This window comes from Oncorhynchus tshawytscha, linkage group LG02 (assembly GCF_018296145.1).
Source record: "Oncorhynchus tshawytscha isolate Ot180627B linkage group LG02, Otsh_v2.0, whole genome shotgun sequence".
In the NCBI taxonomy this organism is placed as follows: Eukaryota; Metazoa; Chordata; class Actinopteri; order Salmoniformes; family Salmonidae; genus Oncorhynchus; species Oncorhynchus tshawytscha.
Genome location: NC_056430.1, coordinates 37,926,223 through 37,953,085, shown reverse-complemented (window position 1 = coordinate 37,953,085; position 26,863 = coordinate 37,926,223). Strand labels below are relative to the sequence as shown.

General features: G+C 42.7%; 2 protein-coding genes across 3 annotated transcripts in view; one reads left to right on the top strand and one right to left on the bottom strand.

Annotated features, from left to right (window-relative positions):
* Positions 1–1,508: 1,508 nt before the first annotated feature.
* LOC112216259 (cyclin-dependent kinase 2) lies at positions 1,509–18,290 on the bottom strand. Of its 2 annotated transcripts, none has more exons than XM_024376114.2 (7): positions 17,897–18,290; positions 4,442–4,519; positions 4,230–4,347; positions 3,858–4,028; positions 3,594–3,695; positions 3,297–3,500; positions 1,509–2,003 (listed from the first exon to the last, which is right to left on the bottom strand). In XM_024376114.2, exons 1-7 carry the CDS (start codon positions 18,010–18,012, stop codon positions 1,899–1,901), a joined length of 894 nt encoding a protein of 297 aa, XP_024231882.1. In that variant the 5' UTR covers positions 18,013–18,290; the 3' UTR covers positions 1,509–1,898. The 2 variants fall into 2 exon arrangements, with proteins under 2 accessions (XP_024231882.1, XP_024231890.1); XM_024376122.2 differs by lacking the exon at positions 17,897–18,290 and adding an exon at positions 5,200–5,234.
* Positions 17,314–26,863, top strand: part of LOC112216251 (protein QNR-71-like) — a 44,647-nt gene continuing 35,097 nt past the window's right edge. Inside the window, exon 1 of the mRNA XM_024376099.2 lies at positions 17,314–17,502. The gene's annotated coding sequence lies outside the window, so the exon portion shown is untranslated. The remainder of the gene's footprint in view (positions 17,503–26,863) is intronic.

Here is a 26,863-nt window from a genome sequence, read left to right as displayed (position 1 = left end):
AACAGCGAATTTGACCAACTCAAGTCCCCTTGCTTAGGGGGTCCGGGATCCTCCCAGAGATCATTTTTATGCAGGACTGATAAGCTCAAGTCTGGAGACTTTTTAAAAGGACATTCTACTTCAAAGTGAATGATAATAAAATGTTGACACCATCTAAAACATAAATTCCACCTCCAGAAATGGGCCCAATAACATATTATACCATGCATATAGCCTGTGCATAGTCTACATTATCAGATGTGCTTTTAGCAATAGGCATTATGACCTGTAGGACAACTGATGAAGCATAGTGCCAATAAAAATGAACCTAAGCTGAAGCATGCATTTTGTCCATCTGCATTTACCCCATTGGACAACATCCTGATTATTAATAATAAAATACATAAATAATATTGTTTGTTTCTATTACAAAGGATGTCATTGCCCTGTTAAGATATTGCCCCTTTAAGAGCTGTTATGCAGCTGCATCGAAACCATGCTATGCTACAGGACGCTAATCCGGATGTTTATTAAAAAAATCCTGAGAATGCTGTTCATTGACTACAGCTCAGCGTTCAACACCATAGCGCCCATAAAGCTCATCACTAAACTAAGGATTCTGGGACTAAACACCTCCCTCTGCAACTGGATCCTGGACTTCCTGACGGGCTGCCCCCAGGTGATAAGGGTAGACAACAACACATCTGCCACGCTGATCCTCAACACTGGGGCCCCTCAAGGGTGCGTGCTTAGTCCCACCCTGTACTCTGTTCACCCACAACTGTGTGGCCAAACACAACTCCAACACAATCATTAACTTTGCTGACGTCACAACAGTGGTAGGCCTGACCCCTGACAATGATGAGACTGACCTCCTCCCTATAGGCTGAGACCTGGCAGTGTGGTGCCAGTACAACAACCTCTCCCTCAATGTGAGCAAGACAAAGGAGCTGATTATGGACTACAGGAAAAGGCGGGCCAAACACACCCCCATTAACATCGATGGGTCAGTAGTGGAGCGGGTCGAGAGTCTCAAGTTCCTTGGTGTCCACATCACCAATAAACTATCATTGTTCAAACACACCAAGACAGTCGTGAAGAGGGCATGACACCCTTTCTCCCTCAGGAGACTGAAAATATTTGGCATGGGTCCCCAGATCCAATTTCTGAATGTTTTTTTAAACATGCATGATAGCTGTACTTTTAGTTTATGGTTTAGGCAGCTTGTTAGCCATATTGATGTTTCTCAATGAGTTCAAAGCATGTGAATGCATCCAACTGGTATTTACGACTTTACAACTAGTAAATTCCCACCTCCCACTTGGTTACGAATGCAGCATAATTACTAGTTGGAGGGCTCGTCTAGTGGATTTTTACCAGTTGTATGTGGTAAATTCCCACTTGGTTATGAATGCAGAATTATTCAGATTTCCTATGTCAAGGCTAGATAAAAAAAATCTGTTAAAGATTTACTGCCAGTGAGGTTATAACACAAGCCAAATGAGTAATATTCAAATAGTTTCACACAATAAAGCTCAAACTAATTTAATCAACTTTTTATCATAAATTATGCAATGAACAAATAAAGAGCTTGCATCTGCTAAATGACTAAAATGTACACAAACCAAGTTAACCCTTTCAATACACATAAAATGCTGAAACAACTGTAGAGTTCATTCTCTATGACATAACAGGCACTCATAGCTGTAGAGAAAAAACTCACAGGACATCCAATTTATACAAATGCTGGTTTTTGGCTGCTAGAATGATTTTTGGAAAGGCATTCATATTTCACTGTGATCTCTCCCATCTCCTGGACTGTAGTATTCAGGTGTGGATAAGAGCTGGGGCAGTCCTCCTGCTCAGGGATCTCTCATGGAAAGACCCTGGGCTATGTATTGTTCCTGTCAGTCTGCATGTCACAGTCGTAGGTGTGGCATTGGCATGGTGACGTCACGGAAAAAACGATGGACAAGGGCATTTTTGGCAGATATCCTCTTGTTTGGGTCATAGCTCAGCATTTGCTGGAAAAATAAGAAGAACAAATACGTCATAAAAAGAGACATATCGATTACGTGTCATAGGCTGCTAGAATGAGCACAAATTTCAATTAATTATATTTTATTAACCCTATTAATAAAAGAGAAGAAAATGACCGTAAACTCTGCCAGAGAGAACTTCTGGATTTATACTTTAGGCATCCTACAGCCGTAAGGACTTAAGGAGGATTTTGATATGAGGGTCATGTTGTATTTCCCATTGTCATCATCTTAGCTTCACACACACACTCCCTGGTATTAGGGTGTCCTGTATTCATGATGCCCCTAGTGGCCCGATACTTCCGGCAGGTTACCTTAACCTAGTTGTTTTATTAGATTTGCCCTGGTTCTACATTTGTATAGTGTTGTATATACAGTATATTCCTTTTGCAGCAGTCTTTCGGCTTTCTTTGAGAGACTGGGTTCCTTATAACAACACCACATTCCCTGTGTTTTGTTCTAGTAGAAATAAATCTATATCATGTTCTGTTCTATCCTGTATTTCTATCTGATATTATGACATCTGTGGTAATCTAAAGTACCCAAAAGGGCCACTAGGTGTCTGCAATTACCTCTGGCTCGCAGTGTGACCTTATCTGTCCCACTGTTGTTTGTTGAGACATGCTCTAATCAAGGGAGACTGACCGAAAGCTCAGCTATAATTAAAATACATTTGCATCTGACTGAAACCTTTTTCCTGTTCCTCCAGTTTTGCCTCCAGCACTTTCACAAATCAGCGTTGGATGTGCAGTAGAGTCTGCCTATTATTAACCTTATTGGTACCAGCCTAATACCAAAACATAATTAAAAAGTGGTCAATGTTGTTAGAGTTCTAACCCTGGGCCTCCTGAGTGGCTCAGCGGTCTAAGGCACTGTCCATACAGACCGGGATTCGGTCACAGGCTGTATCACAACCGGCCGTGATCGGGAGTCCCATAGGGTGGCGCACAATTGGCCCAGATTCGTCCGGGTTAGGGGAGGGTTTGGCCGGGGGGGCTTTACTTGGCTCATCGCGCTTTAGCGACTACTTGTGGCGGGACAGGCACCTGCAGGCTGGCCACGGTCGTCAATTGAACACTGTTTCCTCCAACACATTGGTGTGGCTGAGTTCCGGGTTAAGCGGGTGGGTGTTAAGAAGCAAGGTCTGGCAGTTCATGTTTCAGAGGACGCATGACTCAACCGTCGCCTCCCGAGCCCGTTGGGGAGTTGCAGCGATGAGACGAGAAAAGGGGGGTAAAATACAAAAAATAACTATATATTTAATAAAAGGGTTCTCACCCTGAGCAGCTCTCTCCCGTCCTCGTCCAGTGGGGGAACCACTTTGGACAGCTCCTGTCGGGCCCACTTGGGGAAGGAGGGCTTGTAGTCAGGCATGGAAGTGACCCCTGGCCAAGCCACCTCGTCCGGTGTGCCCAGGGTACGGAAGATCCGGAACAGCTGATCGATCTCTGAGTCGCCTGGAAACAAGGCCCTCCTGGTTATCTGAATGAAGAATTGGAAGGTTTGGACATGAAGTGAGACCTTGCTTTATAAACGTTAAAGCTACAAAATACTATAGCCAGAGAATACATTTACCATTTCAGCAAAGATACAGCCCAAACTCCAGATGTCAACCGCTGTGGAGTAGTATTTGCAGCCCAAAAGAATTTCTGGAGCTCGGTACCATAGAGTTACCACCTGAGAAATGCTAAAATGTTAGTTTCCCCATCATGGGTTCAGAAATCATTTGAGATGCTTACAGAAGCATAACACAAGTGAAACACTAAAGACCCATGTTGCTAGCCATTGGCCAACTAAAAACCGCACAGCAAATGACAGTGTGGTGTATGTATGCTTCACCTCATGAGTGTAGGTGCGGACAGGCACCCCAAAGGCCCTAGCAAGGCCGAAGTCAGCCAGCTTGATCTCCCCCTGGGCGTTAATGAGAAGGTTCTGGGGCTTCAGGTCCCGATGGAGAACCCTGTGGGAGTGACAGAAGGCCAGGCCCTGCAGCAGCTGGAACAGGTAACTCTGCACACACACACACAAAACAGACACACCTAATTAGCTTAAGAGAGACACAGTCAGACAACCTCGTAGGTTTCCATATTGTTTTCATTTAAAAATGTGACAAAATATATGTAGCACTGACAGACATTGGGGGGGTAATTCACTTATTTATAAGCCTCACACCCCTAGTCTGAACACGTTGAATGTGCAGTCTGTGCATACCTTGACAAGTGGCAGAGAGATACCAGAGACCGAGGAGTCCATGAACTTCTTAAGGTCCTGATGAAGGAACTCAAAAACCAGGTACAGTTTGTTCTCTGTGTGGATGACATCACAGAGCCTGTCGGTGTGAAAATACATAGAGATGTCAATGTAAGCACAATTTAACAGAGACAGTTGATGTTTAACATAATAAGTAGCTCAATTGTACATACTTGACAATATTTGGGTGGCTGAGCTCTTTGAGGAGCGATATCTCTCTGATGGCAGTGCTTGGTACTCCCTCTGTTTCCCTAAGAAAAAGACATATAGCAACGACAGTCACACAATATCATCCCTTTACTCACACAGACACTAGCTAGGTTTCCATCCAATTGGTGACAGATTTGTGAATATTCTAAAATCCACATAAAAATTATAGGCACATTTTCCCACCAGTGATGTGTTTCCATCAAAATAACTTGCAGATAAAAGGCTGTGCATCATGACATAGTGCACATAAATACTTTTTGATGTTAAATTCCTGAATAAAAAAAATACAAATTAAATGGGTTTCCATCGCAATTTCAACTCTACTGATGGTTTTCTCACAAAAATGTTGTGTTATATAGTCTGGTATTGGCACTTGCGCTGATGGCTAGAGCGCATGTACAGCCTACATGAAAATATTATTATGGACAAAAGAGCGAGACTATTTGTCAAATGGCATCAAGCATTGATTATCATGTCACCAGAATAGGACCATTAATATTTATTGGAAAGGAGCATCAAGCTCATCACCTTGCACTTTCACCACCTTGTGAAGTTCATCATAATTGATTATATCAGTAGCCTAATAAACTGCATCCTTTCCCAACAAGTTGTAGTGGAAGGACCACATGTCATTGCGTGACTCCAAGTTTACTTTGATATAATTAAGCAATAAGGCCCGAGGAGGTGTGGTATGGAGGTGTGGTATATGGCACCAACTTACTTCACCATAGGCATGATGCCAGGTTTCCTCCAGGTGTGATGCTTGGCATTCAGGCCAGAGTTCAATCTTGTTTCTCATGGTCAGAGTCCTTTAGGTGTCTTTTGGCAAACTCCAAGCGAGCTGTCATGTGCCTTTTACTGAGGAGTGGCTTTCGTCTGGCCACTCTACCATAAAGGCCTGATTGGTGGAGTGCTACAGTGATGGTTGTCCTTCTGGAAGATTCTCCCACCTCCACAATAAACTCTAGAGCTCTGTCAGAGTGACCAAGTTCTCCCCCGATTGTTCAGTTTGGCAGGGCGGCCAGTCTAGGAAGAGTCTTGGTGGTTCCAAACGTATTCCACTTAAGAATGATGGAGGACACTGTGTTCTTGGGGACCTTCAATGCTGCAGAAACATTTTGGTACCCTTCCCCAGATCTGTGCCTCGAGAAAATCCTATCTAGGAGCTCTACGGACAATTCCTTCGACCTCGCGGCTTAGTTTTTGCTCGGACATGCACTGTCAACTGTGGGACCTTATATAGACAGGTCTGTGCCATTCCAAATCATGTCCAATCAATTGAATTTACAACAGGTGGACTCCAGTCAAGTTGTAGAAACATCAAGGATGATAAATGGAAACAAGATGCACCGGAGATCAATTTCAAGTCTCATAGCAAACAGTCCGAATAGCAAAGCATCAGATTACATTTTTTAAATCCATTTGCAAATACCTGTTTTCGCTTTGTCATTATGGGGTATTGTGTGTTTGATGGATTATTATTATTTTTTTAATCCATTTTAGAATAAGGCTGTAACGTAACAAAATGTGGAAAATTGAATCAAATGCACTGTATAATAGATGTGTACACAAAAGTATGTGGACACCCCTTCAAACTAGCGGATTCAGCTATTTCAGCCACACACGTTCCTGACAGGTGTATAAAATCGAGCACACAGCCATGCAATCTATATAGACAAACATTGGCAGTATAATGGCCTTACTGAAGAGTTCAGTGACTTAAATGTGGCACCGTTACAGGATGCCACCTTTCCAACAAGTCAATATATCAAATTTCTACCCCGGGCAACTGTAAGTGATGTTATTGTGAAGTGGAAACTAGAGGTCGGACGATTACGATTTTTCAGCGCCGATACCGATTATTGGAGGACCAAAAAACCCGATACCGATTAATCGGACTATTTTTGATTTTGGGGGGGAAATAATGACAATTACGACAATACGGAATGAACACTTATTTTAACTTAATATAATACATCAATAAAATCAATTTAGCCTCAATTAAATAATGAAACATGTTCAATTTGGTTTAAATAATGCAAAAACAAAGTGTTGGAGAAGAAAGTAAAAGTGCCATGTAAGAAAGCTAACATTTCAGTTCCTTGCTCAGAACATGAGAACATATGAAAGCTGGTAGTTCCTTTTAACATGAGTCTTCAATATTCCCAGGTAAGAAGTTTTAGGTTGTAGTTATTATAGGACTATTTCCCTCTATACCATTTGTATTTCATTAACCTTTGACTATTGGATGTTCTTATAGGCACTTTAGTATTGCCAGTGTAACAGTATAGCTTCCGTCCCTCTCCTCGCTCCTCCCTAGGCTCGAACCAGCAACACAACGACAACAGCCACCATCGAAGCAGCGTTACCCATGCAGAGCAAGGGGAACAACTACTAGAAGGCTCAGAGCGAGTGACGTTTGAACCGCTATTAGCGCGCACTAACTAGCTAGCCATTTCACTTCGGTTACACCAGCCTCATCTCGGGAGTTGATAGGCTTGAAGTCATAAACAGTGCAATGCTTGACCTGCAACGAAGAGCTGCTGGCAAAACGCACATAAGTGCTGTTTGGGGGGATAGGAGGGACGCCATGTGCGACTGACATGTTTTCCGTTTGCTCCCGTGGTATTCTTAAAGTTTATGTGAATTTTGCAGCAGAACCGTATTTATTTTCAAATATTAATTTTGTGATCCCTTTCCGTAAAAACCAAGACTACTTTGCTTCCGAATGTCAGCATGTCGACCAAACATAAGGCCAAAAGCATGACTTTGAGAAAACCCGGCCTACAAGACCCGCTCTCATCACCGCCCTCTCCTGAGTCTGAGGGCCCGGGGACGCACACTTTACCCGGGGGTGCGGCTTGGCTTGGCGGCGCTGAAATGAACATTCGAGGCCATCAAACTACTACGCTCTGAGATAGTTGAAATGAAAACACAGATGGTTGCTACGATTGAGAACAGAATACAGGAGGTTTCTGATACTTTAAAAGCAGATTTAACCATCCTGCGGAACGAGACTGTGCCAGCAATCACATTACTCAAAACAACAGCTGTGTCACTCACTACAACGATTGCAGCACTGGAGACCTCCGCTACTAATGTCTCCGACTTAACTACATCCCTGGAGGCTGAAGTTAAAAGCCTAGCTGCGGATTTGAAAAAGGTGAAGGAGAGCTGTGTGAGTTTAGAGGGATTCTCTCGCCGCAATAATCTGAGACTTGTATCGGTCCCAGAGTCAGCGGAAATGCATCGCGCCACAGATTTCGTTTCAGGGCTGCTGAAGGATGTTCTTGCCTTAGATGAAAAGCCCCTGATTGATCGAGCCCACCGGTCGCTGCGCCCAAAGCCCCGGGATGGGGAGAGGCCCCGTGACATAATTCTTCGAGTGCACTTTTTTCATGAGAAGATGGAGATCCTCCGACGAGCTCGCAATACCACTCTGAGCTTTCAAGGACAGAGCTTCTCCATCTACCAGGACTACTCCCCCACTGTTTCCAGGCAGCGCGCAGCTTTCGGACAGGCCAAACAAGTACTTTGGGACCATCCAAGTGTGAAGTATGGACTGCAATTCCCAGCCCGTTTATGGCTTTCTCATGAGGGTAAAGACTACACATTTCAATCTCCGGTTGAGGCTATGGCTCACATTCAACGTCACATCAAGAAGTCTTGAACATGCTCACAGTTCAGCAACTGTTGCTTGCGAACTGTGGATAGTAAGTAACCCACCTGTGGTACAATTATGTTTAGATATAACAGGCTAGTCTTGTATAGTTGGCGAAACCATTCAGGCTTATTTGATGTGATCTAATGTTTTGATCATCTAGTGTGCGTGCCTTACAAGCATTCAGTCATTTTAATTTAATTGTATTAAGGTTTTACTTAACTCCTGTGTTTTGATCACCTATTCCGTTTGTTTACACAGTGTCTCAGTGACTCAAAATATTTTTGGTTATTTGTTTACTGCATCCGTTTGCATTGACCCAGTAAACAGTAAATGTCTCCCGAGGCTACATGGTTTTTGGGGTCTCACTTCAATTTTAAAAGTTTTGAGCGTCATTTACGCCCAGCAAACGTTCAACATTGCGCACACATAGTTTTTTGGTATTGTTTGTAAGCTGTCTCAGTCAACTAGACTACTATTATAATTACTATTATTTTTGATTGTCTTACTACGATTTCCTTACTTCAAATTCGATTTTTGGCTGAGAGCCTTTATACATTTGACTTATTTTCTCTCTCAATGCCTGTTATAAGACTGGGAATATAACTATATACATCTACAAGTGGTGCTTTTGTCATTCCGTTTGCACAAGGGATTTGCCTTTTTTTATTTGAAAAAAAAACAACATAAAAATCTTTCTTTTTGCTGCTTGATCCACTAACAAAACGTGACTTTAAAGAGCGGGACTGTGGGTTTAGGTTTAAGACCGCACTCTCACAGACATACTGTGAGAAGAGAACATGTTCTATTTAGGCTTGTACCTCGTTTGGGGAGGTATTGCACTCGTCCTCTTTTAGCACTAGACACAGCCTCATTCAATTCAAGGTGGTTCACCGTATCCACTGGTCGGGGGCCAAACTTGGAAGAATATTCTCTGTCTTTTTAGTTGTTTTTTCTGTACTTTTTCCAAACATCTACCACCGTACATTATTACTCTGAGACAAGTTATTCTGGGGGTTTTGGGCGCTCATTGTTTTTCCATTCTATGCTCTAATGACAGGGTTGAATAACGGGAATGCCCAGAGGGGCCGAAATAATGCGATCAAGTACATTTCATGGAACACCAAAGGGGTTAATAACCCGGTGAAACCTAAGAGGGTGTTGACACACTTAAAGGGTTTGAATGCAAATATTGCATTTCTACAAGAGACTCACTTGAGGACTGGTGAGCATTTTAGGATTCGTAAGGACTGGGTTGGTCAAGTGTTACACTCGAACTTTCATAGTAAATCAAGAGGTGCTGCTATTCTGGTTGATAAAGCTACTCCCTTTGTAGCTTCTGAGGTTATTGCTGATCTTAAGGGATGATACGTCATAGTAACCGGTGAACTGTTTTCTACCCCTCTTGTTTTGGCTAGTGTTTATGCTCCCAATTGGGATGACACAAGTTTCATTTCTTCCTTTCTGTCTGCTATTCCCAATTTAGATTCTCATTTGTTGATTTTAGGGGGGGATTTCAACTGTAAAATGTCCCCAGTTCTTGACAAGTCCTCACAAACAAATACAGGCCCATCTAAATGTGCCCTACTTATTCAATCCTTTCTTCAGAAATATGCTATGTTTGAGGCCTGGCATTTCCTACATCCTACAGATAGACAGTATTCCTTTTATTCTCATGTTCATCAAACATACTCCCGGATTGATTACTTATTTTTGGACAAAAAACTTCTGCCTAACCTTCGGCAGTGTACTTACGAGAGTATTGTTATCTCTGACCATTCACCATTAGTGCTTGAACTAGAGTTTCCCCAGCGACCTCCTATGTGTTATCAATGGCGTCTCAACCCCATTTTACTCTCAGATAAGGAGTTTGTCAATTTCATTTCTTCTCAAATCACCTTATTCCTAGAAACAAATTCAACACCAGGTATGTCCTGCTCTACTATATGGGAGTCTCTCAAAGCATACCTACGTGGCCAAATAATTTCTTATACAGCCAACCAAAACAGTTCGCTCTCAGTGACTTCGGGAGCTGAGCGAGTCCATAGCCACATTGGATGAGAAGTATGCTACAGATCCTTCCTCTGATCTGCATAAAGAGCGCCAACTACGCCAATCTGAATTTGATGAGCTTTCTACCAGGCAAGCTGAACAGTTACTCTTGCGAGCTCAATACAAAGTCTATGAACAAGGCGACAAGGCCAGTAAACTCCTTGCGCATCAGATCCGTAAATCTGAGTCCTCACATTTAATCCCACAAATAAGGACCCCGTCTGGTGCCACCACAGTTATACATAAAGAGATCAATGATCAATTTAAACAATTTTACTCTGCGCTATACACCTCTGAATCCCCTCAAGACCCTTTGCTGATTGACTCCTTCTTTAATGGCTTGAACATGCCTTCAATTGATACAGACTCCCATGACTGTCTAGAAGAAGAATTTACGCTTGAGGAGATTGCAACAGCAGTGTCCGCAATGAAAAGTGGTAAATCACCAGGTCCGGACAGTTTTCCAATCGAATTTTACAGGACGTTTTCTGGTCTGCTTTGCCCATTCTTGTCTCGACTATTTGCAGAGTGCCTTGATACTTCAAAGCTACCGCCTAGTCTTTATCAGGCTACAATTTCATTACTATTAAAGAAAAATAAAGACGCCCTGGAATGTGGATCCTATTGCCCAATCTCGCTTTTAAACTGTGATTACAAAATCCTAGCTAAGCTTTTAGCCATCCACATGGAAGGCTTGCTGCACCAAGTAATACACTCTGACCAGACTGGCTTTGTGAGAAATAGGCATTTATTTTTCAATATTAGGCGCCTTATGAATATACTGTACTCCCCAGCGTCGGGGGACCCGGAGGTGGTGGTCTCACTTGATGCCGAAAAAGCATTTGACCGCGTTGAGTGGGATTACCTAACAGCTGCCCTTTAAAGATTTGGCTTTGGCCCCAAACTCATTGCGTGGATAAAGATTCTTTATTTTTCCCCCATGGCTTCGGTACGGACTAATAACTTGTCCTCTGACTATATTCCCTTGCACCGCGGATCCAGACAGGGTTGTCCACTCTCCCCCTTGTTGTTTGCTTTGGCAATCGAGCCTCTCGCCATTGCACTACGCTCTAATGATGCCATTCAAGGTATAATCAGGGGGGGCTGGGAGTAGAAAGTCTCGCTATATGCTGACGACCTCCTTTTGTTTATCTCCAACCCTGATACCTCATTGCCACGTGCCCTATCTGTTCTTAAAAAGTTTGGATCAATCTCAGGGTACAAGCTGAATCTAGGCAAGAGTAAGCCTTTTCCAGTAAACAAGGCTGCTTTAAAGTGTTCTTTTACAAGTTCTCAGTTTAGGATTGTCCGGGATCAATTCACCTACTTGGGAGTAAAAGTGACAAGGAAATATTCAAATTTGTTTCAGGAAAACTTTGTTGCTCTAGCAGACAATTTGAAACAATCATTTACTTTTTGGAATTCCCTACCCCTTTCTCTTATCGGAAGGATTAATGTCATTAAAATGAATGTGTTGCCCAAATTTTTATATTTATTTCAATGTTTACCCATTTTTATTCCAAAATCTTTTTTTATTTCACTGGATCAAACATTCGTGCATTTTATTTGGGATGGCAAGGTACCACGGATTGGTAGAAAACATTTACAGAAGCCTAGGTCATTGGGGGGTTTAGCTCTACCAAATTTTCAGACATACTACTGGGCTGCAAATTTCAGAGCCCTTCTGTACTGGCTGCAGACTGATCCTACTGGCCCTAGACCACTCTGGGTCCAGGTGGAGTCTGAATCGTGTAAACCTGCAGCACTTTCCTCTGTGTTGTGCTCATCTCTCCCAGTGTCCCTAGGCAAAAGGTGTGTCAATCCAATTGTAAAGCAGTCTCTTAAAATTTGGAATCAGTTCCGTTTAGCCTTTAGCCTCCGAGGCTTTTCTCTATCAGGCCCAATCAATCAGAACATTTTATTTCCTCCATCTTTGAATGATGGGGCTTTTGGCATTTGGCACTCACTAGGCCTCTCCTCGCTAGCCCAATTATTCTTTGATGATACATTTGCCTCTTCTTCTCAGCTGCAGGAAAAGTTAAATCTCCCCCAATCCCACTTTTTCCACTATCTCCAGACTAGAAACTTTGTCAGAGCTAACACACCTGGATTTCCCAATAGGCCTGTGAATACAGCTATAGAGAGCATCTTGGAGTTGAACAAGCTTCCTAGGGGCGCAATTTCAGATGTATATGCAATCATTCATGACTTACAGAACCATTCTTTGGTGCCTTTAAAGACTCAATGGGAAAGGGATTGGGCGGAGGAACTTGGGGATGACGCCTGGGAATCTGTGCTGCACAGGGTGCACTCGTCCTCTTTTAGCACTAGACACAGCGTCATTCACTTCAAGGTGGTTCACCGTATCCACTGGTCGGGGGCCAAACTTGGAAGAATATTCTCTGATTTAGATCCTACCGGTGTCAGATGTAATGTGGAACCAGCCACACTGTTGCATATGTTTCTCGGCTGTCATAAACTGTCAGGTTTCTGTGAATTAATATTTAAATGTTTCTCTGATATATATGACACTGTTATAGATCCGTCTCCCCTTACAGCCCTTTTTGGAGTACTGCCCATGGGTACCCCCCTATCAAGAATCCAGTCGGACACGGTTGCTTATACAACTCTTTTAGCTAGACGGCTAATACTACAGAACTGGAAGATGACAGCTCCCCCATCTTATAAATATTGGGTGAGAGATGTGTTGTGCTCTCTGAAACTATAAAAAAATTCAATTCAATTCACGTGGGAACCCCAAACTGTTTAATGAGGCTTGGGCTCCATTCCGGTCTTACTTTAAAACAGTCCATCCTCTGATGGCATTCCAATTCAAACTAAAATAAGTCTGTATTTGACCCCCTGTGACTTAAGGGTTGGAGGAGCTTCTCTCTGTGTTTTTGCTGGGGGGGCATTAAGGTCCATGTGCTTATTGATTGCGACCCACGGATGCCTTGTTAATCTTGCCCGGGCAGAGACTGAAGTGTGAGCTTGTTTTTCCCAGTTATTTTTACATTTTGTTCACGCCTACATGAATAATCATTCTATTTTTTTTTTTAAGCATTGTAAACTTTATTTTTGGTCCAGTGGATGGTCGGTCTGTGGCCATGACTGTCTGTGAGTGGTTGCATTTCTCCACCCTTATGCCTTGACTGTTTACAGGAACAATGGTGAGGTGTTTGCTCTGTCCCTGTACTATAGATTGCCCTTTAACCTTTGTAGCCTTCTGCCCGATGTGTTTAACTTGTCTAAAGTATGGTATCTTTAAAGCTATTTTTTTATTTGTATTTTTATTTGTATTTTTTTTCTAGTTGAGTATATTATTCATATTGCTTTGTGTTGTCTTGTCTGTGTGTGTGTGTGTGTGTGTGTGTAAAACCTAATAAACAGTTTTTTTTAAAAGTGCTGTTTGAATGAATGTTTACGGGCCTGCTTCTGCCTACCACCACTCAGTCAGATACTTAGATACTTGTATGCTCAGTCAGATTATATGCAACGCAGGACACGCTAGATAATATCTAGTAATATCATCAACCATGTGTAGTTAACTAGTGATTATGATTGATTGTTTCATATAAGATAAGTTTAATGCTAGCTAACAACTTACCTTGGCTTACTGCATTCGCGTAACAGGCAGTCTCCTTGTGGAGTGCACAAGGACTAGTTAACTGTACGGTTGCAAGATTGGATCCCCCGAGCTGACAATGTGAAAATTTGTCGTTAAGCCCCTGAATGAGGCAGTTAACCCACCGTTCGTTCCTAGGCAGTAATTGAAAATAAGAATGTGTTCTTAACTAACTTGCCTAGTTAAATAAAGATTAAAGGTGTAAAAAAATTATAAATCGGCAAAATCGGTGTCCAAAAATACAGATTTTCGATTGTTATGAAAACTTGAAATCAGCCATAATTAATCGCCCATTCCGATTAATCGGTCGACCTCTAGTGGAAACGTCTAGGAGCATCAACGGCTCAGACGCGTAATGGTAGGCCACACAAGCTCACAGAACAGGACCACCAAGTGCTGAAGCACGTAGAGCATTAAAATTGTCTGTCCTCAGTTGCAACACTTACTATTGAGTTTCAAACTGTCTTTGGAAGCAACGTCAGCACAAGTACTGTTCGTCGGGCAGCCACACACAAGCCTGAGATCATCATGCACAATGCCAAGCGTCGGCTGAAGTTTTAAAGCTCGACGCCATTGGACTCTAGTGATGAATCACGCTTCACCATGTGGCAGTCCAATGGACGAATCTGGGCTTGGCGGATGCCAGGAGACGTTACCTGCTCTGTGGCAACAGTTTAGGGAAGGCCCTTTCCTGTTTCAGCATAACAATTCCCCCATGCACAAAGCAAGGTCCATAAAGAAAAGGTTTGTTGAGATCGGTGTGGAAGAACTTGCCTGCACAGAGCTCTGACCTCAACCCCATCGAACACCTTTGGGATGAATTAGAACGCAGACTGCGAGCCAGGCCTAATCGCCCATCACCAGTGCCTGACCTCACTAATGTGCTTGTGGCTGAATGGAAGCAAGTCTCTGCAGCAATGTTCCAACATCTAGTGGAAATCCTTCCCAGAAGAGTGGAGGCTGTTATAGCTGCAAAGGGGGGGACCAACTCCATATTAATGCCGATAATTTTGGATTGAGATGTTCGATGAGCAGGTGTCCACATACATTTGGTCATGTAGTGTATAAGCTTCACTAAGGGTCAAAGTAGTGGAATGGGGTAGTGGGTTTTTAATGAAAGTAGGGTTAGCTGGAAAGTTGTCACTTTTGTTTTTCCTCTTTTGTATCACAACGTATAATGGATTTATTATATAATCCAGTTGGTGGCAGTAATGCAACATATTGGTTGCCAACCGCCATTAAACTCTAAAGAAGATGGAGAAGAAAATGCCCATCCAAGATTGTGTAATATGTATACTGGCTGCTGACAGTGGAAAAGCCAGGTGTGTCACACATGGTGCGCAGCTAATACCTCCCCTTTTACATGCATCTACACAGAACAAAAATATAAATACAACATGTAAAGTGTTGGTCCCATGTTTCATGAGCTGAAATAAAAGATACCAGAAATGTTCCATACCCACAAAAGTGTATTTCTCTCAAATTGTTCACAAATTTGGTTACTCACTGTCAGTGAGCATTTCTCCCTTGTCAAGATAATCTATCCACCTGACAGGTGTGGCATATCAAGAAGCAGATTACACAGCATGATCATTACACAGGTACAGCTTCTGCTAGGGACAATAAATGGCCACTACAATGTGCAGTTGTCACAACACAATGCCACGGATGTCTCAAGTTGAGAGCGCTTGCATGGTGAGTGCAGGGATGTCCACCAGAGCTGTTGCCAGAGGATTGAATGTTAATTTCTCTCCCATAAGTCACCTCCATTGTCATTTTAGAAAGTTTGGCAGTGCATCACAACCGCAGACCATGTGTATGGCGTCATGTGGGAAAGTGGTTTGCCGATGTCAACTTTGAACAGAGTGCCCCATGGCGGCAGTGGGGTTATCGCATGGGCAGGCATAAGTTACGGACAACGAACACAATTACTCTTTATCGATGGCAATTTGAATGCATAAAATGCTGTATTCTTATTTGTATTACTTTTTCTCCCCAATTTCATGATATCCAATTGGTAGTTACAGTCTTGTCCCATCACTGCAACTCCTGTACGGACTCAGGAGAGGTGAAGGTCGTCCTCCGAAACACAACCCTGCCAGGCCGCACTGCATCTTGAGACACTACTCGCTTAACCCGGGAGCCAGCCGTACCAATGTGTCGGAGGAAACACCGTACAACTGGCGAGCGTGTCAGCATGCATGCGCCTGGGCCCGCCACGAGTAGCTAGAGTGCGATGGGACAAGGACATCCCGGCCAGCCAAACCCTCCTCTTACCCGGACGACGCTGGGCCAATTGTGCGCCGCCTCATGGGTCTCCCGATCGCGGACCGGTGCGACATAGCCTGGGATCGAATCCGGATCTGTAGTGACACCTCAAGCACTGTGATACAGTGCCTTAGACCGCTACTCGGGAGACCCCGTGATGAAATCTGGAGGCCCATAGCTAGATTAGGGCCCAATGAATTAATTTCAATTGAATGATTTCTTCATATGAACTGTAAGTCAGATTTATTTTATTGTTGCATTTATATTTTTGTTCAGTATAGATGTGATTCCAATGGGATTGCAATAACTTGCCTAAATTCAAGGACTTAGAGGACATATGCCTCTTCTGTGATAAGGGGAAACTATTATACACTGAGTGTGACAGTTATTTTGGAGCGAGATAATATTTTTATTTATTTAAGTAATAAGACCAGACATGCCACGAGGGGTCTTTTCACAGTCCCCAAATCCAGAAATATTGTACAGTATTATATAGAGCCCTATAGAGCCCTTATTGCATGGAACTTCCATCTCATATTGCTCAAACAAACACCAAACCTGGTTTTAAAAAACAAACAGATAAAGCAACACTTCATGACACGACGCCTCTCCCCTATTTGACCTAGGTAGTTTGTGTGTATGCATTGATTTGTAGGCTGTATGTAGTTCTGTCCTTGTCTATTGATGTTCTGTATTATGTCATGTTTCATGTGGACCCCAGGAAGAGTAGCTGCTGTTTTTGCAACAGCTAATGGGGATCCTAATAAAATACCAAATAAGACCCATGTATTTTCAATGAAAGATGTTATTATTTAAATGAAAACAAAACTACTGAATTAGTCGTTAATTTCTTCATTCTCTCTGGTAAATTATATATATACTGAGAGTAATATTTGAAATCTGTCCACAAGTTAAATATATTTTTACTAGAAATCCAATATTCTTGTTTGATCGTAATTTGACATTTTAAAAAATTATATATAGACGTGATTCCTTCCTGATTCTAGCTTGCTGAATCATCTTTGGCTGAATATTTTTATGAGATGTCCATGTGTCCATTTATATTGCATTTATCTTTTTAATCCCAGGCCCCCGTCCCCGCAGGAGGCCTTTTGATAGACCGTAATTGTAAATACGAATTTGTTCTTAACTGACTTTCCTAGTTAAATAAAGGTTAAATAAAATTAAAATAAATGTGACCAATGCCATTTTATAGCAGTGCCAGTAGCTGTCATTACAGTGACTTGTTTGTCATACAAAGCTATATAGCTAGCCAGCCTGGAAACTCGACGTTTGGCTCATTCCTACCGCCAAAAATATCAACCGGTAATGTAGCTATAGGTTCCCATCCAATTGGCGACAGATTTTCACCAGTGGTGTTTCCACCAAATGGAGTTGATGCAGATCAAAATCAACCGGTATAGTAGCTATCATTTTACTCAACGTTCTGGCTAGTAGCACCCTAATTCAAACGCAAATTTCAGCCCGATGTAGAACTCAAAGCAAATTTAACGACGGGTTTCCAGGCAATTTAGAGTCCAGCTTAGAGTTCGCTAGTTATTAACTATACTTACGTTACCTACTTTCAAGACTCACTGGTTATCAATTCAGGTCAAATAACTAGCTAGGGTAGCGACATAGTTAACAAGGTTAGCTAGGAGCAAGCAACTGTGGAAATGGAAAGCATAGTCACATCGGGACTAATGTTACTGTGAGGAGTGAGTCAGTCAGCTGCTTGACCGGGCTACAATTAACGTTAGATGGCTAACGACACTTCGGTAGCCAGCTAATTTTCAGTCAGACACCACTTACGTGTCTAGTCTGATTTTCTTGAGGGCAACAGTCTCTCCCGTGACTTTGTTCTTTGCCTTGTACACCACCCCGTACGTCCCTTCTCCAATCTTTTCCACTTTCTGAAATAATTCCATGTCACACGAATTCCGTTTGGCTAACGTTTCAAACCGTTGTGATTTTTTAAACAAAGAAAACCGTTAACCCAACTTCAAACTAACGTAAGCATGCGAACTAAGTAAATTATGTGTGGGGGGGGCACTTGTAGCGGGAACACATCAGGATTACCCATAGACTGTAAAAAAAATAAAATTCCACAATAAATAAAAGGGATCAATTGAGCCGGGTGTAACTCTATAGTAAACACTTTCCACTCAAAACAAAAGTAACAGGTCCCGCGTTGTTTATGCCACGCCCCGGAAGAACGACAGCGACGCGAACCTTTTCAATATACGACCAATCACTGACAGCCCAATGGATAAAAACATTTAATAATAATATCACTGACAGCCCAATGGTTAAAAACATTTAATAATAATATGACTGACAGCCCAATGGTTAAAAACATGTAATAATAATATGACTGACGCGCCCACTCAGCACAGGAACAAACGCAGAATGGGTGGAACATGGATTTTAGCTTTAGGAAAGCTTCTCTGGCAGTCGCGTTTTTGTGAAAGGTTCAAATTTGAGGCGCTTATAATCGCCCGCCTTCAGTTGATATTCAAATGTTGATCTTCCCTCCAGAGATTTGTAAATTATTGAATTCAATGAAGTAGCTAACAAATCAAATTGTATTTGTCACATACACATGGTTAGCAGATGTTAATGCGAGTGTAGCGAAATGCTTGTGCTTCTAGTTCCGACAATGCAGTAATAACCAACAAGTAATCTAACTAACAATTCCAAAACTACTGTCTTATACACAGTGTAAGGGGATAAAGAATATGTACATGAGGATATATGAATGAGTGATGGTACAGAGCAGCATAGGCAAGATACAGTAGATGGTATCGAGTACAGTATATACATATGAGATGAGTATGTAAACAAAGTGGCATAGTTAAAGTGGCTAGTGATACATGTATTACATAAGGATGCAGTCGATGATATAGAGTACAGTATATACGTATGCATATGAGATGAATAATGTAGGGTAAGTAACATTATATAAGGTAGCATTGTTTAAAGTGGCTAGTGATATATTTACATCATTTCCCATCAATTCCCATTATTAAAGTGGCTGGAGTTGAGTCAGTGTCAGTGTCAGTGTGTTGGCAGCAGCCACTCAATGTTAGTGGTGGCTGTCTGATGGCAGCCTAACAGTCTGATGGCCTTGAGATAGAAGCTGTTTTTCAGTCTCTCGGTCCCAGCTTTGATGCACCTGTACTGACCTCGCCTTCTGGATGATAGCGGGGTGAACAGGCAGTGGCTCGGGTGGTTGATGTCCTTGATGATCTTTATGGCCTTCCTGTAACATCGGGTGGTGTAGGTGTTCTGGAGGGCAGGTAGTTTGCCCCCGGTGATGCGTTGTGCAGACCTCACTACCCTCTGGAGAGCCTTACGGTTGTGGGCGGAGCAGTTGCCGTACCAGGCGGTGATACAGCCCGCCAGGATGCTCTCGATTGTGCATCTGTAGAAGTTTGTGAGTGCTTTTGGTGACAAGCCGAATTTCTTCAGCCTCCTGAGGTTGAAGAGGCGCTGCTGCGCCTTCTTCACGATGCTGTCTGTGTGAGTGGACCAATTCAGTTTGTCTGTGATGTGTATGCCGAGGAACTTAAAACTTGCTACCCTCTCCACTACTGTTCCATCAATGTGGATAGGGGGGTGTTCCCTCTGCTGTTTCCTGAAGTCCACAATCATCTCCTTAGTTTTGTTGACGTTGAGTGTGAGGTTATTTTCCTGACACCACACTCCGAGGGCCCTCACCTCCTCCCTGTAGGCCGTCTCGTCGTTGTTGGTAATCAAGCCTACCACTGTTGTGGCGTCCGCAAACTTGATGATTGAGTTGGAGGCGTGCGTGGCCACGCAGTCGTGGGTGAACAGGGAGTACAGTATACTCTTAGGGAGTACAATATACTCTAATTTAAAGACTGTCAACTCTGTGTCCTACTCTGTGTCCTACATTTGGCTGATGCCTATGTCATCATTCGATTTGAAATGGTAAATAATGATTGAATGACCCTCCCTCCTCTTGCTCTCTCCGGTTAATGTAACCACGTTTTATGCGAGTAAAGTCATACCATATGCAAAAAAATCACGACAGCTGTGATGGAAACAGGACGTTTTGGTACAATGTTATAAATGCCGACAGATAATGAATTTGTTCATTTAACCTGGTGCGATCTTTTTGTGCCGGTAAAATTAATGATGGAATAAATGGCAGTGGAAACGCCTTTATATTGATATAACAACCATCATATCGAACTAAACTTGGAGTCACATGATGATATGCTGTGTGGTCCTCCCACTATGACTCGGGAAAACAGTGCAGTTTATTATGCTACAGATTAAATAAATTATGAACTTCACAGGGTGGTGAAAGTGCACGGTGATCTAGATGCTCCTTTCCAATAAATATCGAGGGTCTTATTCTGGTGACATGATGATCAATGTTTGACTGCCGTTTGACAAATACAAATATTCTTGTTCATATCCATAATAATCTCATCATGTAGTTTAGCCCCTCCATACAGACTTCTCGCACTATTTGGGAGCTGTTGATTAGAGCGCAGGTGCCAAGACCAGAGTAGGCACATTTTCTATTTAACGCAGTCGTTTTTGTGACAAAACTATAGGTATAGTTGAAAATGCAATGGAAACATATAGAATTTTAGAATTTACATGAACATTTAATTGACAAAGTACATGTTGTGTGCACTACGTCATCACGCACTGATTTTGTGTGTTTCACTTCATCGCGCACTGATTTTTTATCTGCATCAACTCCATTTGGTGGAAACACCACTGGTGAATATCTGTCGACAATTGGATGGGAACCTAGCTAGTGTGACAGTGTTGTTTCATTATTATCTCATTAAGACTTTCATACAAACTCTGCAGATAGCACTAGTGGGTGTCTGAAAAATCTGAAAAGTCATAGTCAATCGATTAATAATATAATAATACTTTTAGAGAAAAAAAAAACATTTTTTAAATTTACAACCTGTAGAAATTATGAGAATAGAAAGGTTCAGAACTTTTGTGAAACAGCACAGCACAGTTGAAAAATATATGGCAAATGAAAATCCAATATGGATGGTGTTAAGAGATAGATGGGAGGGGTTGAATAGAGCTGAAGGGTGGGAATAATGATGACAAGATAACTGTGTCCATAAAACGTATGTAGGTTCCGAACTTTTGTGAAATAAATAGATGGGCGGGGTTGACGTTAGAGGAAGGACAGGAGTAAAAACAAACAAAATATAACTTTTGTAAAATAGACTGAACCTATAAAATGTATATAGATTGTATGAGCTGGAAGTAGAAGCCTAAGTGTGGTTGTTCACTAGTTTTTTATTTTATTTAAACTTTTATTTAACTAGGCAAGTCCGTTAAGAATTAATTCTTATTTACAATGATGGCCTACCTCGGCCAAACCCTAACCCGGATGATGCTGGACCAATTGTGCGCCTCCCAATGTACTTCATTTAATCTGATTGTCATAAGGTTTCATGACTTTGTCCACACAGGGCATCTGAACACACAAAATACATTTTGATGATTTTTATAACATTTTGGGTGTTTTATTTAACCTTTTATTTAACTAGGCAAGTCAGTTAAGAATAAATTCTTATTTACAATGATGGCCAAACCCTAACCCGGATGATGCTGGACCAATTGTGCGCCTCCCAATTTACTTAATTTAATCTGATTGTCATAAGGTTCCATGACTGTCCACACAGGGCATCTGAACACACAAAATACATTTTTATGATTTTATTACATTTTGGGTGTTTTATTTAACCTTTGTACACCTGTGGTGTTCCGGTCATTAGGAATGAATGGATGAGACTACAATTAGTGTATAACATTGAGTTCAGGCACATGCCCATTGATCAGATGGACACACTTCCGCTCCCAGACCCCCACATGATGTGTGTGTTTGAGCACACACCTCACTCCCCTTCTTGGCTTCCATGGCAACCCCCACGGGAACCTTTCCCCAATATAATCTCTCCCCACAGGAACCACGCCTGTTGGCATTCTCACAAACAATCGCAACATTGTTTCAATAATATATAGAACTTTTCTTGCAGCTCTGGTATATAAAGCTTTTTTGAGGCCTTGCTCACAATTCATTCTGTGGCAGCACAATGACCAAACGATATACTGTATGTGAGGATGTTGATCATATCTTTGATCATGACACTGGTGAGGAGGAGAGAGTCCTTGTTAAACTTTGACACAAAGTAGTCTGTGATAAATAGCACAATATGTTTAATCTGAGTATTTTGTTAGTCAAAATAATCCATACATTATGCATTTTTTACTCAAAAACGAGAAGTATGAGCTCCGGTCAATGAGGCCTACAGGCCATAAATAGCAAATAGAAGTTCAAAACGTGTAATGTTCACAAGAACTTAAGTTGCTAAAAAGATCTAACACAACATTAGGTGATAATATATGTATTATTATGGATTTATAATCAGCTATAATGCGGCTGTCATTTTGGACCGGGAACACAGAATTAGTTAACATGAAACTAACACAACAGGAGGGTTCAAGCTGATCTACCCCCTAAGAAAAAATTAATGAATCTTTCATACTCCACACCATTCCAATAATCAAACAACATTTTATGTTTTCTAGAAAGGTTACTTTTGGAAAGTCGAACACTTTTTCCTGTTGACTTGATCCTGATTGTGTTAAAATTCCTGACATTTCTCAGGGGTTTATCAGTCTTCCACTCTGCTCTCTGATCCCAGAGTGAACCAACCTTTTGTTGTGTTTGTGTGTGAGTGGTAGAGAGAGGACAGTCAAGACATGGAGTTTTTCCGGGCAATATGTATCCCAGAACTAACTCTGGGCCTAGCTACAGAATTGTAATGGAATATGTGATACTCCATTACCCATTTTAACTTCAAATCAAATCAAATTTTATTTGTCACATACACATGGTTAGCAGATGTTAATGCGAGTGTAGTGAAATGCTTGTGCTTCTAGTTTCGACAATGCAGTAATAACGAACAAGTAATCTAACTAACAATTCCAAAAAAAACTACTGTCTTATACACAGTGTAAGGGGATAAAGAATATGTACATAAGGATATATGAATGAGTGATGGTACAGAGCAGCATAGGCAAGATACAGTAGATGATATCGAGTACAGTATATACATATGAGATGAGTATGTAAACCAAGTGGCATAGTTAAAGTGGCTAGTGATACATGTATTACATAAGGATGCAGTCGATGATATAGAGTACAGTATCTACGTATGCATATGAGATGAATAATGTAGGGTAAGTAACATTATATAAGGTAGCATTGTTTAAAGTGGCTAGTGATATATTTACATCATTTCCCATCAATTCCCATTATTAAAGTGGCTGGAGTAGAGTCAGTGTCATTGACAGTGTGTTGGCAGTAGCCACTCAATGTTAGTGGTGGCTGTTTAACAGTCTGATGGCCTTGAGATAGAAGCTGTTTTTCAGTCTCTCGGTCCCAGCTTTGATGCACCTGTACTGACCTCGCCTTCTGGATGACAGCGGGGTGAACAGGCAGTGGCTCGGGTGGTTGATGTCCTTGATGATCTTTATGGCCTTCCTGTAGCATCGGGTGGTGTAGGTGTCCTGGAGGGCAGGTAGTTTGCCCCCGGTGATGCGTTGTGCAGACCTCACTACCCTCTGGAGAGCCTTACGGTTGAGGGCGGTGCAGTTGCCATACCAGGCGGTGATACAGCCCGCCAGGATGCTCTCGATTGTGCATCTGTAGAAGTTTGTGAGTGCTTTTGGTGACAAGCCGAATTTCTTCAGCCTCCTGAGGTTGAAGAGGCGCTGCTGCGCCTTCCTCACGATGCTGTCTGTGTGAGTGGACCAATTCAGTTTGTCTGTGATGTGTATGCCGAGGAACTTAAAACTTGCTACCCTCTCCACTACTGTTCCATCGATGTGGATGGGGGTGTTCCCTCTGCTGTTTCCTGAAGTCCACAATCATCTCCTTAGTTTTGTTGACGTTGAGTGTGAGGTTATTTTCCTGACACCACACTCCGAGGGCCCTCACCTCCTCCCTGTAGGCCGTCTCGTCGTTGTTGGTAATCAAGCCTACCACTGTTGTGTCATCCGCAAACTTGATGATTGAGTTGGAGGCGTGCATGGCCACGCAGTCGTGGGTGAACAGGGAGTACAGGAGAGGGCTCAGAACGCACCCTTGTGGGGCCCCAGTGTTGAGGATCAGCGGGGAGGAGATGTTGTTGCCTACCCTCACCACCTGGGGGCGGCCCGTCAGGAAGTCCAGAACCCAGTTGCACAGGGCGGGGTCGAGACCCAGGGTCTCGAGCTTGATGACGAGCTTGGAGGGTACTATGGTGTTGAATGCCGAGCTGTAGTCGATGAACAGCATTCTCACATAGGTATTCCTCTTGTCCAGATGGGTTAGGGCAGTGTGCAGTGTGGTTGAGATTGCATCGTCTGTGGACCTATTTGGGCGGTAAGCAAATTGGAGTGGGTCTAGGGTGTCAGGTAGGGTGGAGGTGATATGGTCCTTGACTAGTCTCTCAAAGCACCTCATGATGACGGATGTGAGTGCTACGGGGCGGTAGTCGTTTAGCTCAGTTACCTTAGCTTTCTTGGGAACAGGAACAATGGTGGCCCTCTTGAAGCATGTGGGAACAGCAGACTGGTATAGGGATTGATTGAATATGTCCGTAAACACACCGGCCAGCTGGTCTGCGCATGCTCTGAGGGCGCGGCTGGGGATGCCGTCTGGGCCTGCAGCCTTGCGAGGGTTAACACGTTTAAATGTCTTACTCACTTCGGCTGCAGTGAAGGAGAGACCGCATGTTTTCGTTGCAGGCCGTGTCAGTGGCACTGTATTGTCCTCAAAGCGGGCAAAAAAGTTATTTAGTCTGCCTGGGAGCAAGACATCCTGGTCCGTGACTGGGCTGGGTTTCTTCCTGTAGTCCGTGATTGACTGTAGACCCTGCCACATGCCTCTTGTGTCTGAGCCGTTGAATTGAGATTCTACTTTGTCTCTGTACTGGCGCTTAGCTTGTTTGATAGCCTTGCGGAGGGAGTAGCTGCACTGTTTGTTTCAGTCATGTTACCAGACACCTTGCCCTGATTAAAAGCAGTGGTTCGTGCCTTCAGTTTCACACGAATGCTGCCATCAATCCAAGGTTTCTGGTTAGGGAATGTTTTAATCGTTGCTATGGGAACGACATCTTCAACGCACGTTCTAATGAACTCGCACACCGAATCAGCGTATTCGTCAATGTTGTTGTCTGACGCAATACGAAACATCTCCCAGTCCACGTGATGGAAGCAGTCTTGGAGTGTGGAGTCAGCTTGGTCGGACCAGCGTTGGACAGACCTCAGCGTGGGAGCCTCTTGTTTTAGTTTCTGTCTGTAGGCAGGGATCAACAAAATGGAGTCGTGGTCAGCTTTTCCGAAAGGGGGGCGGGGCAGGGCCTTATATGCGTTGCGGAAGTTAGAGTAACAATGATCCAGGGTCTTTCCACCCCTGGTTGCGCAATCGATATGCTGATAAAATTTAGGAAGTCTTGTTTTCAGATTAGCCTTGTTAAAATCCCCAGCTACAATGAATGCAGCCTCCGGATAAATCGTTTCCAGTTTGCAGAGAGTTAAATAAAGTTCGTTCAGAGCCATCGATGTGTCTGCTTGGGGCGGGATATATACAGCTGTGATTATAATCGAAGAGAATTCTCTTGGTAGATAATGCGGTCTACATTTGATTGTGAGGAATTCTAAATCAGGTGAACAGAAGGATTTGAGTTCCTGTATGTTTCTTTCATCACACCATGTCACGTTAGTCATAAGGCATACGCCCCCGCCCCTCTTCTTACCAGAAAGATGTTCGTTTCTGTCGGCGCGATGCGTGGAGAAACCCGCTGGCTGCACCGCTTCGGATAGCGTCTCTCCGGTTAGCCATGTTTCCGTGAAGCAGAGAACGTTGCAGTCTCTGATGTCCCTCTGGAATGCTACCCTTGCTCGGATTTCATCAACCTTGTTGTCAAGAGACTGGACATTGGCGAGAAGAATGCTAGGGAGTGGTGCACGGTGTGCCCGTCTCCGGAGTCTGACCAGAAGACCGCTTCGTTTCCCTCTTTTTCTGAGTCGTTAAACTTAGCTAATGTAAACTGCTGGGAGGAATTTTTCAACTTACCTGTCTCTTCTAAATGTCCAGTTGCAGGTGGTTCTCCAAAAAAACTGAGAATATTCAGAAAGATATTACATCCACGTTTTGTATCGACTGAGAAATGCCTCTTGCATGTGTGAAGATCTTTGTTTTGATCACACTGTGTAACGCTTTGTCATCTTCTTCTACACATGCCTGCGGCCAGGTCGCATCAAAATGACTAGTTCCTGCAAAGATATTGAGAAATGCAAGATGTCTGGCAAGTAAAATGTTGAGGAAACTCCTCACTCGGTGCAAAATGTGGATTTATATATTCTCTAGTTTTTTGAGAACCACCTGCAACTGGACACAGACTTTTAGAAGAGACACTTTTCTTCTGAATCAAAAAGGAAGAAAGCAGCACCAAGAAGAGGTTAGAAAAATTCCTTCCGAGGCTTCACACTAGCTAAACTTTAACAGGTAGTGGAGCATCAAATATCCTGTTACAATTCTGTAGCTAGTCTGGGACAATTACCATGTTGCAGTTCTTGTTTACATAAGACAGAGGCGACCACCTGTTCTAATTAGCTATCGAAGCATCTCCGAACGCCTGTGTGTAACGGAAGAAGGACAAAAATAGTGTTGCAACTAAAAAGTGCTGTCAGTTGCAACAGTGTTACATTATTTTG